Raw genomic sequence first — 16,462 nt, 5'->3', positions numbered from 1 at the left:
CTGGATAATTTAACATATATTATGCAAGCTGCTTTTGTTTAGCTTGATTTCTGTGATTTAATTTCTAAATACTTCAAAAATGAGATTCACAATAACTATTTCTCTGTGTTTTAACTAAAAAAGATACTGTTTTAAACAGGAAATTGGGGCTTGTCTTTAGGGGCTCTGAGGGGGCTCTAGAATAGTTATTAAAATTTGATTAAAAATTTTTTTACATTATACACAAACACTAGAATGGGAAAAAATTCCATTTGGGTGGTTTTGAAAATTTTTTACATAGTGGACACCCCTAAGCATATATAGTATCAGATACATGTGAATGACATTTATATAGTATATATATTATTATATTCTTATGAATAACTCAAATGTGACATCATTAAAATCCAGCAACATTTGTGCATTTTTGAAAGTTTTTAACAATACGTTAAATTTTTTTATTTATAACAGAGGATAAGAAAACCTCTTCAAATAATAAAGGATGATAAAGGTGATTCAATTTAACAAACTCTGCGCGTATTTATCCGAATTGCATAAACCGAACTTGTTATTTCGCATAACAAGATGCTGAATCAAAGAAAGATTTATACGATTAATGTTTTTCAGGTTAATTTTTACAGAATTCTTTCAACTTTTATTGAATTTCGTTTAAAAACCTAAAACTTGTGAGCGATAAAGTTTTACAGGACACTGTAAAACCCCATATGATTGACGTTAGGAAGAGTTTATAATGCGGGTTTATAATGCGGGTGTGTGCTCTCCTTTCCTGTTCTATCTTTTTTGTTGATTGTGGTAAAGCTGTACTAGAAAGTGCATTTTTATAAGGATAATTTGTCTAGAAAGGAGTAGTACTGGAATCATTAAAATGTATCGCTAATGTTTCCTAAAGACAACGAAGTACTGTTTAAAACAATAATGAAAAGATGTGAGTACGAGAATGAGTTTTTAAACAAGCATCGATCAGAAAGACCATTTAAATTAAACGAGCGGAACAATCGTTTTATACTTCAAATTAAATCTAAACATGAGCGTTGGCTTACATACTGAGTATATAAATCTAAACGTGAGCGTTGGCTTACATACTGAGTATATAAATCTAAACATGAGCGTTGGCTTACATACTGAGTATATAAATCTAAACATGAGTGTTGGCTTACATACTGAGTATATAAATCTAAACATGAGCGTTGGCTTACATACTGAGTATATAAACAAACATAACACAGTGGCCGAAAATAAAAAAAAATACAAAATAGGTTTACTTTGAACGTTCTGAAATGTTTTCTTGTGTGTCTTTAGTTGAAATTGGTTTATATAAACTAATATGGTTTTTAAAAAAATGATTGACAGTGAAGTAGCGATTTTTCTCGCCATTTTTTCGCAAAAAAATCTTTGGTCAACATTAGCAGGCATTTTTAGTGTTGTTAAACACAAAATAAAATAGAATATATAAACATTTTTACTGCAATATATGCTGTTTATACTACTTCTTACACTTCTACATCACATTTACACCACTATATACATGCATTAGATAACTGTTTCTCTTGACGGAAGTTAACCCTATTTTGTCTGGTCGAGCGTTAAACATTCACCGAAACAAATAACGCTGACTAAAACAATTTAAAACATAAAATCCATTTGGAAACCTTTTTGCTCAGAAAATCGCGGTTTCTGTTTTTTAAGAGAACTAGGAAGGCGAGTGAAGTTATTTAAGTTTACGGAAATCTACAAGAACGTTTTTGAAAAGAGCCGTAGAAAATTCTTTTTTACATTTTCTTATGCATAATTATTAAGCGTTGGATAACAACGAAGGAGAGTAAAGTCTAGAAAGATTAGAGATCTCCAGAAAATTATTTTGTAAACAATAGAAAGTTTTATTTTTTTAAAAAAAACTAAGTAAAAACACCGACTTTATCCAACGATGCAATAATTAAGTTCAATCAGAAAGTCTGCTTGATCAGAGTCTGTCTAGCAAAGTATATCGGGAGAAGTAAGTTTGTTCTACTTGTGCGTTACGACAAACTGATAAGAATGTCATTGTGGCACATACCTATTCACGAATTAGTACCAAGAGATCCGTTTTTGAACGATATCACAATTCCTCCCTTTAGATATTATCCTTTATTCAATGATAGCTCAAGTACTCGAGGGATCAGTAGAGAGTTGGATCGATTATTCAAAGACGTGCTGGAGCCTCTCTCATACATATCTCGTGTGAAGGGGAATACTGCTGCTAAACCTAAAGATTTTGTTGTCAATCTTGATGTTAAACATTATAAACCAGAAGAGGTTTCTCTAAAAGTTGAAGGTGCTTTGATGCTTCTACAGGAACAACCTAAAATAATGTGCCTCTTAAGTACGCTTGCTAAGGCTAAGTGATTTTTTTGAATTTTTAGGTCATGTTCTTGAGGTGGGCGGCAAACATCGTAACAAAAACGAGAATGATTTGAGTCTAGCGAGTTTCATCGAAAGTATACAATTCCAAACAATATTGATCCGACAGCCCTTACTTCAAACATCAGTCCAGATGGTGTTTTGCATATTGAAGCTCCTAAGAAGCTTTCTTTAAACTTACCTTCTGTTGGAGAGTCAAACAAGGACACTTTTAAGTACACTTTGGATGTACAAGGTTTTAAACCAGATGAGATTTTGAATCAAGTAAAGGGTAGAGACTTAATAATCCACGGTGAAACAAAAACCGAAAACAAAGGTGAGCATGGATCAAGTTTTCACCAGAAGCAGTTTACAAGAAATATTGTCTAACCTGATGATGTTAATCCATCTCAGCTGAGCTCTCGCTATACCAAAGATTCAAAGAGATCTGTTGAAGCTCCTCGTGCTCTTCCTCAAGCTCCATTGAATCTTGAAATTAAGATGGAAGAATGAAGCTGCTTAGTACATTTTTCTCTGTCGAAAAGACAGAACTTTAAAAAAAGACTTATTGTAATTATATGCATATATGTATATACATATTTATATATCTATCAGATTTTTTTATAAAAAAAAAAAAAAAACTTTTTAACTTTCACCATGTTTGGAAATATGGATTCAGGTCTTTCATGGATTCAATCAGCTTCAAATGTTTAGTGCCAAGTTTTTATGTATTTAAATTCTTAGTGATGTCTTTACAACTGCTTGCATCTGCATTTTTTAATCTTTTGATTGTATTTATATTGAAAAGAAAAGTTTCTTAAATCAATTATCATTTCTAAGCTACTTCCCGAATACCAAAAAGATAAAAATAGACGTAAAGTTAGGCTTGAATCTGTAAATAGGTTTTGGCATAAGCAGTGGTTGTTCTGACTTTTCTTTTTCCAATAAGTTTTTTGGGAAACAGACATTTCATGATTTCTTCTTTTTTAAGGTTTCTTAACTCTAACATTGGTAATTGCGGTTTTGACATTTTTTAGAATGTATATAATGGTTTAAAATCGTAAATACCGTACATAGTAATATGGGACATTTGGGCAAATGTAAAACATTTATAGCCTTTGACTTCTACTATAACAGACCATATTAATAGATTGATTACGACAAACTGAAACTTTGAAAATTGCATTCGAAGCATTCCTCCTCTCTTTAAAACCAATGTAAACGTGAGTCAGTCACAGCAAGTAAGGAAAAATTACTCAGGCATTGCACAAAATTATAAAAAGTACGATTCTGTTTGTTGAGGAAACTGTAGGATAATATGTGATATAATTTCGTTAATTGCAAGAAAATACGGTTTTTAGCGGATTTAGTCACAAATAAATACACCAGAGATGAGCTCAAAGCTTACTTATCTTAGGCACCGGCCTAAATATATCAGGCGCCCATCGTCCCCTCTTCATGACAAAATATACGAGCGGAGAGGGGGCCAGGTGACCGCTAGAGTTTTGCTTTGTTACCAAAGTTACACCAATAATATCTGTATGGTACCAATTGTACTGTCGTAAAATTGAAGTATTTATTTCCGTAGCTTTTTCTCTAGCAAACTGGTTAACTATATCATTCAAAAAAATTATTTAACGTATAAGTTTGGTCCTGCATACAAGTTCGAAATGTTAAAAAAAAATTTATGAGTTTACTTAGAAGATAGTTTGTGGTTACTGTGTTTCATGCACCATTCTTATTATTACTGTGTTTTTGTGTTATTCTTAATAGTGTTTATTTCTTTTCAGTGTTTGTTTCGGTTTTTTTTTTGTTTTTTGTTTTTTGTCGAAAAAAAATTATTCCATTTTATAAAAACAAAGGATTTTTACGTTTGGATTCATTTTTGTTTCGGATGGTTTGAATGCATTTTAATTACAACTACTCTGTCATACAATTTTTTGTTTTATCATTTAAGTGTAATATCTCAAGTCAATGAAAGGCAGCAAATATATACATATACATAAGTAATATTGTAATAGATAACGTAATAGAAAATATAAATCAGAAAGAAGAAAGCAACAATTTTTTTGTGGAAACAAACAGAATGATGAAGTCTAAGTAAATAATAAATAATAAAGTTACAACTATGGCGTAATAAAATGCGCCATAATGAAAGAACACTTGACTTAACCGCATCAGTTTGCTGTTGCCCTACGGCAACAAATACTTTTAAAAAAGTTTCCATAAAAAAGCAAATAAAAAAAGATAACAATCATATATTTTTAGAAGCTTGAAACTTGCTAACATTATTCCAAAACATTTTTTTCAATTTATTTTATAATGAATGTACAGTTTAGATCTGCAAAACAGCCACACTAGAGTCTAAAACCTTACTATAAGTGTCAGGATTTTAAAGTGGGTTTAAAGTCTGTTGCGACAGGTTTTTCTTTTTTTACTTATGAATCACTATAAAAACTATGACGCTTAATAATTGAATAACTTAATAACCAGGCTTTGAGGTGAATAACATTTATCTTTTGTTTGCCGTTCGACAATGATAGTCCATATAGCGATAAAGGTAACTTATCGAATTTAGATAAATTACGCTTTAGCATATATGCGCTTAACAAGAAATCTCCGATAACAAACCAAGGAGAGATACACCGGCCTTAATGCAGTTGGATGACAAAAGAAACAAACAGCTGGCTCCTTAATTTTGTTCAGCAAAGATAAACAGTAAATAGCAAGGTTTTTTTGGGTGGTAAAAATAATGAAACATGCTTAAAGTAGAATTTTGCCACCGGTATCATGGCCTACTATATATTGTAATAAAGTAGGCCATGCCGGTATAATATTGGCAACCTTATCCTCGTTGTAAAAAATCTTTGCTTAACAAGTAAAGTTGCATATCTTTGGTTTTTTTTTAAAAACACTAACAAAAATGGGGACAGGTTGCCTAAATTTTTGCATTTTTGACTGGTATAAGCGAAAAAATTAGTTATTGTTATTAAGAAATATCGTTTGATTGTAGTTAACAATTAAATTGTTTCATAGTTTTTCTTTATTAAGAAGAGTACTTTATTACTAAGTTTTTTGTACATCTTATACTAAAATATTATTTGCAGTTTTAGCAAAAACAGACCAGTTAGTTTTCTCGCACACAAAGAAATTGTTTGGTGCAAAAACAACTCGTACTGATAACAAGACGAATCAACGTTTTTGTTTCTTATTTTTCATCACTAACAATTTTAGATTTATAAAAAAAATCTTACTTTGCTGAGCAGAATATTGCACGTGAAGGAGTAAAACAAAAAACCCACATAGCTTTACCCAACTTCTTTCCATAAATATTTTAACGACAGCAGTTTGCCGTAAGCAAAATATAATTGTTTTTCCTTGCGTTGTTTCTCTTAATTAGCGTTAACCCCCTACTCTGCGCAACTGGTTTTGAGATTTTGTGCTCGATGTGCGCACAGAATTCAAGGGTTGCGATTTGTATCGTGTTGAGCAGTTTGATATTGCGAGTTTATTCGTGAAAAACAGTTAGCAATTATTTTTGAAAATTAAGAATCATAAATTAACGTAATACTTAGTGAAAATAGTCGTGTTGAGCAGAAAGCAATTTCGAAACAAGATGCAAAATTACTTGGAGCTCATGAGGCGCATATTTTTATTACAAGTGCGTAAGTGTTCCGCAGTAAAAGGGCTGATGTAGTCTGACATAAAACTGAGGTTGTTACCTTTTGGCAGAATGGTAATTTAGTTGAGAAAAAGACGATTTTATCAACCAAGTGACTTAATTTGTTTCTTTTGTGCTTAAATATAAAATGTTGTATTGTAAGCAATAACGTTTTATATTTTTCTTCTTACATTTGCTCACAGGATATTTAAATGCTACTCGTTATTATTATCAAAAAGGGGGATCATTATGATTTTGAAGGATGCTACGCTACTAAAAAATACTGATTTTGGGGCAAAATATGAAAAAAATGTTTATGAGTTGATTATATTGCAAACATTATCCTCTTTCATTTGATACAACCATCTTGAATTGTTTATTAGCATGAATAATCTAGAAATTGCACTTTTTAGTAGTTATAAAGAGTTCTTGACTTTATTTGCCCTTGCGAAATCTCTGCTAAATGCACTTCTTTCTTTCAATGATTCTTTTTCATAAATAGTGTTTTTAGCAATATACTAAAAGCAATATACTAAAAGCACTCTTGCTTTTGTGATTTATCTAAGTCGTTGAACTAAACTTTAACTGTTATTTGCAGATTTTCATTTTCTTAACTCAAGGGTAACTTTAACACAACATTTTTATATTGGCTAAAGATTTTTTCTTGAAAGTTTCTGGGTATACTTAGTATGATATAGATGTTCGGTTAGCAGAAATTATTTTGAATACTCAATCTATTTTACAAAAGAAGTTTGTTCACTTGTTAACTGGAAAAATTATTTAACTTTATATTTTAAGCAAAGTTTCAATAATTTGAGATAAAAGTATTGTCGAAAAAAATTGTCATTCAAAACATTTGTTCTACAAAATAAATATTTTGAATGAAAATTTTGAAAAATATAAATTTTATAATATTACCCACACTTTTTATCAAAATATTTTTTGTCTTCGTACTACCTTAATCATACTTAACTAGATTGTTCTTGAAGCAGCATTAGCTGTTCATTAGTAGACGCTGTCTAGTATTTATTATTAAAAACCATATTAATCTAAAAATTGTCACCCTTTTTTTTAAAGTTTATTCGATCATATAAGTCTATTAGTCATAATTTATTATTATGTTACTCTAAAAACCTTCTCATATTTTAGAAGATGTTACTTGACCAAAGAAGACGTTACTTGACCAAAGAAGACGTTACTTGACCAAAGAAGACGTTACTTGACCAAAGAAGACGTTACTTGACCAAAGAAGGATGGTTTTCCTAACTAAAACCTAAATAGCTCTCTTGCTAAAAGAGACTATTAATGTTTGAAAAGTTCCATGAAATAAAAATCAGCCAATCAGATATTTCAACCTGAAAAGATTAAAATTTGTTTTTGCTGTTCAAGTTGGCTACTATTAAAAATCATTTAAAAATATGTAGAAAATGTTGTGGTTATAAAACAATCACTTGACCATACATTAAATGAAACAAATTAAATGAACCCAATCAACAGAAAAAACTTTTAACTAAATCAAATTTTATCTAGAAATGGATAGCGTTGATGATGACAGTGATTGCTTACCAAGTATGCTCTTATGCATGTAATCAGTCTCAATTACCTAAACTATTTTTTTTGCAATCTTCGTTCTAAGCCATCTTTTGATATATTAAATGCCATATTTTAGGACATTAAAGAACTAAGAAATAAGCTAATGAACTAATGAAATAAGTTAATGAACTAAAGATTAAATTTTTTTAAAATTTCTTTCTTTATGAAGCTTATGTCCATTAACATACCTTTAGCTGACCGATTGCTGCAGTTAGTTTTTTTTTTTTTTAGATTTGCACTGGGTTTAGTATCTCTTTGGTATCTTTAGTATCTTTGGTATTTCTTTGGTAAACTTTGGATAATATATAGAGTGTTTACATGTATAAAGATATAGTCTTTTTATACGAATAAAAGCGTTATGTTATGTAAAAGATTTTTTATCTCATCAAAAACAAGGTTGTTGATGAGGGCTTGAATACATATAATAACTCAGTAGCGTCAAAAAGCAAAACAAGGCTCGTATGCAAAAACTTATGAGGCCCCACTGATCTTTAAAACATTATGTAGATTAAAATTTGAAGTGGCAAAATTAATTTTTAAAACACTTTTTCTTTTTTATTAAAAGCTTAACAAGAGTCTACTAAAAACAGATAACTTAGTAGATTTTTTTCAATTTTAAATGTGTTATTAATTTTCTTAAAATTTTTTTAAAATAATATGTTAAAGGAAGTGTTAAAGTCCTATACATTCCAAGTTTTTGGGTGCAATTTCACAATATGGTATTGAATTAAACACTCTTTTAAACGAATCTGTGTCAGCATCTCCAATATAGTTTAAATTGTTAACTTAAAGATAACAATTTAAACTTTAGACATTTTTTTCATATTTAATAGTTCATTAACAAAATCTTGAACTTTTAATATTCTTGAAATCTCATTTTCAACAATTTACAAAAAAAATATATTTTTAATCTTTTTAATAATTTATTCTCACCTAAACGATAACTTATATGTGCTTTTTAATGGTTTTTTGCATAATTTTTAATAATTTGCATAATTTTTCATAACTTAAAAATTTTTTAATAAAAATCTAACTGACCTTCTATATTTCACAACAACAACCACAATACTCGGAGGTCTCCTTTTGCTTTGGAAAAATCCGTTTCAATAGTTTTTTGCATAATTGAAATAATTTTTAAATAATTTGCATAATTTTTCATAACTTAAAAATTTTTTAATAAAAATCTAACTTACCTTCTATATTTCACAACACCAATCACAATATTCGGAGGTTTCCTTTTGCTTTGGAAAAATCCGTTTTAAACATTTTTTGGGTTTCTCACTCCAGCAGAAGATAATGCCAATTCATTTACCCTGCCGTTTCTCAAAATAAATGCATCATTTTTGTAGAAACAATAACAACAATGAGTTTCAATATATCTGTAGCTATATGTAATTGAAGTTCATTTTTAAACTCTCGACGAATCGATCTTACTTCAGAAGTTAGGTCTTCACTTACATCGGTTTGTTACCTTTTGACTATATTACTCAGAAAATCAAGCAATAGCTTATCAGGTAAACTACACATATTGTCTGGAAATGAATATGAAAACTTGTCTGAGACTAACGTCGGAGCCTCAAAACTAACCTTCAATTTATTTTCTGGTAATACTTCTGTTTTTAGATAGTTTTAAAATTTTTTGACTAAACTTTGTTTAAAATGTCTCATCAAAATTTGTTGTTTAAACTAAAACTAACTCCAATTTAGATTACAGTACTTCACACCTGTTCATTCTTTATTCCAGATCCTGTTTTGCTCAGCCCCCCCCCCCCCAACTCGTATACCTCCCACATACTAAACCATTCCACCGCCCCTTTGGAAGATGCATGTAAAATTTTAGAAGGGAATATAAATGTCTGAAAAGCACAGCTTCAAAAAGATTTACGTCCCAGTATTCCAGAGTTTATCAATCCCTGACGCTATAGCATCTGCGCGGGAGTTCTAAACGGTATCTACACTCGAGTTCCATTTATTTTGGGTTACAGTTATTGTATTTATTTCCAAAATGTCAGAAATGAACTATTTTTTTATAAACTTTTCATCAAATTAAATTATTTTTGTTATAGGCGGGGTGCTCATTTTTTAAAACTAAGAGATATAAATAATAATTTTTCGTCACTTTTGAGAATTACAAATCTAATTATATCCTTTAAATAAGCAATTATCTTCGAAATAAATGCAGTATCTTACTATTCGGAAGTGCATCTCTATTCTTCAGAATCATAGGCCTTTCCTTACCTGTTCTTTTTAACTACCCAGCAAATACAAACATAAGGGACCCAAACGGGATGTCAAACGGGAACAGCACGGAATTTAGCCGCGGGATCTACACGGGAATCATATGTGCAGAATAAAAAAAAAACGAAAAATCTTTCGATTGCTTTTTTCTTTTCCCGTATTAACCCCAGATTTCTCCTGGATGTGTTTTAAATAGATTTAATTCATATAAATATAATTTTTGATTTGATTATTTGTAACTTTCATTTTTTAGAGTTTGTTGACAAACTCTAAATAAAGAATTTTAAAGAATTATTATAAATACGCATTAAAATTTAATTTTTGTTTGTTTCATTTTAAACCAATTAAATTTTGGTAGAGTGATTGTTTATGTAAGTTGTAAAGGAAAAATTTGTAGCATGTTAATATGCAAATTAAAAATACAAGGACATATTTAAGTACATTTTTATATTTAAAAACTCCCAATAGTTAGTATCTAAAGAAGTCGTTGACAACAACGGAATCTTTAAAAAAGAACTTTTGAGGGACAAGCATCAGCACTGTATAAGGTGAGGTGTAAGCTTCTAGAATTTTTGTATTTATGGAAATTTGCATATGTTTTGTTAAACTGTTCTTAGCATCATCAAACATAATTCTCTTATATTTTTTTTCGAATTGTGATTGGAAGTAGAATAAGAAAAAAATTTATGTTTTATTCAGTAAAATAAACTAGTATTACACATTTATACAATATATATTCAATTTGAAAATAAATATGCTATAAATATACTTTGTACCTTTTTTTTTTTTATCTTAAAGTGAAAAAATAATTCAATGAGTTAAAAATTGATTCAATAGATTTTTATTAAAAAATTTAAAGAATAAGCGCACAAATTTTTTAGGTAGAATTTATTTTTATAAGTTTTAATTTTGTTATACATTTTTATTTTGAATTTTCAAAATTCAAAATTCCTAATATCAACCTCATCGAGTTTAAGAGTTGATTCTCTGGACCTACAGTTTTTGAGTTGATTCTCTGGTCCTGAGCTTTTAAACAACTCAAAATTCGGATGGTTAAACAATGGCAGAAAGTTCTTTAGACAGATTAATTGCAGCTTTAACTACTTAAGTTGAAGAGACAAGGTTTTCTTTACAGACGCATGGGAGAACAAGCACGAGGTTGGAGGAGTGGATTGTTCAAACTGTTTAACACGGATGTGGGTTAGTGGTAGCAAAGGGTTTCTTCTTAGGAACTATTTTGCGTAGAGTTTCACTTGAATTAATTTAGCTTTAGGTTTAGACATCTACTGTACCAATAACTTTTCTATATCGCTTCTGGTCACTGATATGGAGCATATCATCGATTTAATAAGAAAGAAGTCTTTTTATGAAGTTACAAAATACAGTGTTCTTAAAATGATCAGAAATTTTTTAATTTTTGTGTATTGTTGATTCCAACAATGTAGTTTTAAAAACAAAGTGAACAAAGTATCGACTTAAAACTTTTGATGCAAAAAGAACTGATGTATTAAATTTGATCCAAGAGGGTTTAACTGCATGGAAAGTTTCATCAACTTCAAAAGTGTTTGAAATTGATGAAATGACGTTCAGTAATATAAAGCCCACCAGTCAACTTTTGACAAGGGTTTAGAACTCTACGCAAAGTGCACAAAAAACCTTCTTTTTTTTTTACTGAAATAAGTATTTCAAACAGTTCTTATTGGTTGAATCAAAAGATTCAACAATAAGAATTTTATCTATAAAAAGTGAAGATTATAAAGTAAAATATTCAAGCAAATTTATCTCACACTTAATCGTTTCCGAGCTGATCTGGTTTTAAGATACCAGTGTTAATAACAATAACAGCAAGAACTCCTACAAACAATAGCAGCAAGAAACTTTTTCCTACAAACAAAACATTTCATGAATTATGATTGATTTCTTACTTAGTCTTTCTAGCCAAGTGCATACTTTTATTGATACTCGCAGTTTATTTATTTTTTTTTTGATAACCAGTTTATTTTTGAATTTGAGAAATCTTTCATGACGTAGATCTCTTGAACGATTTGCCACATAATGGGAAGGAGTACAGTTTTTTAAACTTACCTCACGCAAAGGTGCCAGCATTTTGAAAAAAGTTGTTATTGCCACCTCTTTTAAATGCGGTAACGAAAGACGATACAAGTTAAATGCTTCAACCAACATCCAACAAAACGTCGATAAAATGAAAAAATGTATTATAGCTGCAAATACTTAATAACCTCGTCTGGGTGAAGTCTTTTCTGCTTCAATCAAAAACGTCAAAGTCATGCAAAAACATATCCGAATCTTCTGTGGAAGTTTTTTACGAAGGTTACTTCAAATGTATATTTTAATAACTACAATTTAAAAATAATATTTTAAGTGAACGGATTTATTTAACACAAAATAAAAAAACTTTAAAAACTCCACTTACCGAAAGGCATTAAATGTTAGTAAAGTAAGTGATAATCCAACTAACGAAATTCCGCAACCAATAAACGTAATTATTTTCAACCACAATGGATTTTCGGAATTTTGGTTGAGATCTAACAGCAGAGCAAAGTTGGTAAGGTGATCACAAGCACAAGTAAGAAACTGCTCTGCATTGTAATTCCAGCCTCATATTCGCAAACAATAAGCACGTAATTATTTTCAATGCCAACTGATTGTTGGAATTTTCGTTGACATCCAATAGCAGAGCAAAGTTGGGTCAGGTGATCAAAATTACAAGTAAGAAACTGCTCTGCATTGTAATTCCAGCCTCATATTTATAGCAACCAGTCATCATCCATTTCCCAAAAATACCCTTTATACCAGTTTCTTGAAAAAATGGGTAAAATGAACGGGGAAAAAAGCATAAGGTAAATGTAGAATAGTTTTTATGCCTCATATGGCTTCATTTTGTAAGTGCATGTGATCACAAATTTTTTATTTTCTAATAAACTTGCAACAAAAATCACAAATCTAATTTTTTAGTTTTCTAAATAAATTTAAGTAACAAATAATGCAAGAGACCAAACATTACATTATTTCAAAAAAATTACTAAGTCTTTCATCCCAATAATTACGATTGCTGGTGCCAGAAAATTCTAAAAACTGGACCCTTTTAAATGTTAAAATAATTGATCGCTTTAGATTAGTCACATTTTTGCTACCAACAGATGCTGAGAGGGTGACACTTTGGATAATATACTTACATGAAAACTTTTTCTCCACTAATTTTAACAAACTTCTTTCGCTCAAAAAGAAAGAATCAAAACGAAAAAAATTACTAGTGAATAACTTCGCTTTGATTGGAAAATGCATGGCTGGGTATTTGAATCGTAGCATAAGCTGCATTAGTCTTGTTCAAACCAGTCATGCTGTTTAAACCAATTTTAACAGAACCATTTGACAATTGATGTGCTGAAGGTATTATGTTCCCTTTTCTCACTTTCTTTACATGGAAAGCGATATTTTTTTATTACTGACAGAAATGAATCCTTTAACTTGCTTTGAATAAATTTCAGCAGGCTTAGAGAGAGTGTTTAAAATGCTTGTTAAAGAAGATGTCTCGATTTGTGATTTGGCTATAAATGTTGCATTTGAGTAGAGCAAGTAATCTACAGTTTGTAAAACATCTTTGAAAACCTATCCAAAATTTTTTTAAATATATTTTTAAAAAAACAGGGACACAATCAGCAGTGTTAAATTACTCATTATTTCCTGGGATCTTTCTTAGAATCATGCTACCTGTTTTGATCCAGCTGCATCATTGAGAAACGCATCAGCAATAGTTCTAATAATTTTTCCAAAAAAATTTTTTTCTAAATGTTTTAAATAGTTTTTTGCATCCTAAAGGCTTTTTATTTTGTTTTTATTTTTTTTATCAGATATAACCTAACATATAAAATCATGTATGGTGCACAACAACTGTAGCAAAAAGTGGAAACAGCTGCACAATGGATAAAATTTGCAGCAATATTGCTGCTTACTTTATGAGTTTTGTTAACAAACAAGAAACAAATTTTATTGTGATAAAACAAAATATTTGACAATTTGAACCTGCTCCGTGAACCATGATTGAGATGTTGAATTCAGGATCCAAAATAGTCATGTAAAAACAATAAAACCATTTATACTAGATGAACACTAGAATTAAGAAACATTAGTGAACAATCAAAAAGAAGAAAAAAGTGTCTAGGGAATATTTTAAAAAAGTACTGAGCCCTAGTTAATCCTAGAGTAATAGTTTTGAGTCCAAGATATGGTAAAAGATAAATTTTAGCACCTGTTTCCATAAAAAGAAGCAGAAACTTGCCAAACTTATCAAAAAAAACTTGTCTCTTTTTTTCTTTATTTACGAACGGAAAAAAAAATATTTTAATTAAATTTTTAAAATTCTAGTTAATTTAGTTAAAAGTTAATTAGTTAAATCTTTAAAACTCTATCATTGCATCATATCACATTATTAAAAGTTTTAATTAGACAAATGCTACTATTTCTTGATTGCACCCATTATAATGAAAAAATTTTCAAGATTTGTTTTAATCAGGAACTTAAAAGATTTAGAATGCAGTACTTAAATGAAAAGGATTTTTGCTGAGGACGACCGAGAGTGATGATTTTTTATCTCTGAAACACATGAATATCTCAATACAGATGTCTCAACTCATGATGATCTCAATGCAGATTAAATTCCGCATTTTGTGTAAATCTTGACAAACTACATAAAAAAGTGATTCTAAATCAAAAAATGTGGATGCGAGATATCTTTTGAAATAGAGTTAGTTTTTTAAAAAGATTTGTTTTATGTTTCTTTATTATTTTATCTTTGATGATTTATGTTTTTTTATTAAGTTCAACTTATTATTAAATAAAATACGATACTCTCATATATTTATCAATATATAGTGGGCTCAATACTTGATGATTCTAAATACTTATTGTTTTATAAATTCATTATGAACTTAAAATAATGTTTTTAAAGCCCCAAGTAATTTTTCTTTTTAACTTTCTGTACTACCAACCAATCAAAACTTCAGGAAAAACTCATGGACTACTCATTCATAACCATTCAATGTCATGAGCGGCAACCCTGCTATTTAAAACATATATATTTACAATATGGAAGATTTTAATATTGGGGCCAGCTTCTTTTATAGTTCCATTATATTTTAAAGAGAGATATTATTTATGGGAACATTTGCATGAAGTTCTTGATATGCAGTTTCTTTTCCTTTCCTGTATATTATGACGATTCCGATAGAGGATATTTTTCAAAATCACTTAAAGCGATCCTGTTTTTGTTTATTGTTTATTGCACTGAAATTGTTTTCGAAATTTTACTCTATTTGTGCTAAATTTATTTTTGGAAATTGTTTGGATAGTTGCATTTTTTTAATCTTAACGCCATTTTGAAAAACTTTATAGCCTAATGATTTTTAAATAATTTTTTGATATGCCTGAAAGGGTAAGAGTTTTACTAAAAATAGATATAAACTCTAAGGGGTTAACTTCATATCATAAAGCTATTTAAATCTGAGATTAAAAAGAAAATAAAAACATTTATGAAAAAAAAAATTTGATTAGAAAAATAAAAAAAAAAACATTTTTTAATATATCTTTTATTCCCTTATTAATTTTTGATAAGGATGAATTTGTGCGGCTTTTCTCATCTATAAACCTTTTTAGCAACCTCGGAGGTAAGCTTTACTCCATTTTTTACAGATTGCGAATTGTTAGACATTTCTATAAGTTTTTCTTTGGATTCATATGCCACTTAGGACATGGCGCAAATTGTGCAAAGAGCAAAATTGTGTTATTAATACTCCCAAACATTGAAGTACCATGATATCTTTTTTAATTTGATGAGTTGTTTCTTTGAAATGTGTTCAGTTCACAATTTAACAAAGGCTACCTCTAATTTTTAGTTAGCTAAATGCATGCAACATATAAATGTTGATGCACTATTGTGTCATGATATTTGCTGTAATAAGTACAATATCACATGTCATTTTTGTATAGCGAGATTTATTTATACATGTGAACTTTAGTTCTTTTTAATGTACGGATTCCATAATTATGCCATGCCACAAGAGTTAATTGTTGCGGGTCCAAAGAGAAGAATTTATTGACATCGTGCAAATGTCTTTTTGATTTTAAATAAACTTTCCATTTTCTTCTTCTTTTTTTAAACTGCACGCCTTCTATCAATATTGGATTGACATTGTAATTATCATCTCTTCCGGCGTATCGTTCGTAACCAACTGATGCAATGTTTTCCACCATATTATTGCTTTATTAAATATTTCTAATAATGTAACATACCATACTATAAAGTGTTGTTAGGATACTTTGCTGTAATTCTATGTAAAAAGTTATCTCAGCTGAACATAAGTAATGTTCCTTTTTAGAAAGGCGTGAACTATAGAAGCTATTTTTAAAAGATTACAATTCTGTTTGATCAAATTAATTTTACTATTTATATTGCAACCTCCACCAAAACTTACCCGAGAACTTGTATTTTTGTATTAAATGGTTTTTTTTTGTTGATGGTGGACGTTTAACTTCTCAACAATACATAGCTGACATTTTGGAACCTTTTGTGGTACC

At 29.5% G+C, this 16,462-nt stretch overlaps 1 protein-coding gene, 1 long non-coding RNA gene and 1 pseudogene across 5 annotated transcripts in view; 2 read left to right on the top strand and 1 right to left on the bottom strand.

The window, feature by feature from the left end:
* Positions 1-5,777, bottom strand: part of LOC145197938 (adhesion G protein-coupled receptor G2-like) — a 44,270-nt gene extending 38,493 nt beyond the window's left edge. For all 3 annotated transcript variants that reach the window (XM_090100035.1, XM_090100036.1, XM_090100039.1), the window contains exon 1: positions 5,631-5,777. In XM_090100035.1, the coding sequence (XP_089956161.1) occupies positions 5,631-5,703 (73 nt within the window). In that variant the 5' untranslated portion in view covers positions 5,704-5,777. The remainder of the gene's footprint in view (positions 1-5,630) is intronic.
* Positions 1,708-3,048, top strand: LOC149883358 (uncharacterized; annotated as a pseudogene). The gene is made up of 2 exons (XR_016456312.1): positions 1,708-2,311; positions 2,400-3,048. The product of XR_016456312.1 is annotated as an uncharacterized LOC149883358 (transcript).
* Positions 5,778-5,860: 83 nt separating the features above from the next.
* On the top strand, positions 5,861-8,001 carry LOC149883357 (uncharacterized). Its single transcript, XR_016456452.1, has 2 exons — positions 5,861-7,606; positions 7,862-8,001. It is a non-coding gene; the product is annotated as an uncharacterized LOC149883357 (long non-coding RNA).
* Positions 8,002-16,462: the final 8,461 nt, after the last annotated feature.

Source organism: Hydra viridissima, unplaced genomic scaffold, assembly GCF_058129835.1.
Source record: "Hydra viridissima isolate aposymbiotic clone 2 unplaced genomic scaffold, HvirCarnegie_v1 scaffold_10, whole genome shotgun sequence".
Lineage (NCBI taxonomy): Eukaryota > Metazoa > Cnidaria > Hydrozoa > Anthoathecata > Hydridae > Hydra > Hydra viridissima.
This window is presented reverse-complemented; position numbering and strand designations above follow the sequence as displayed.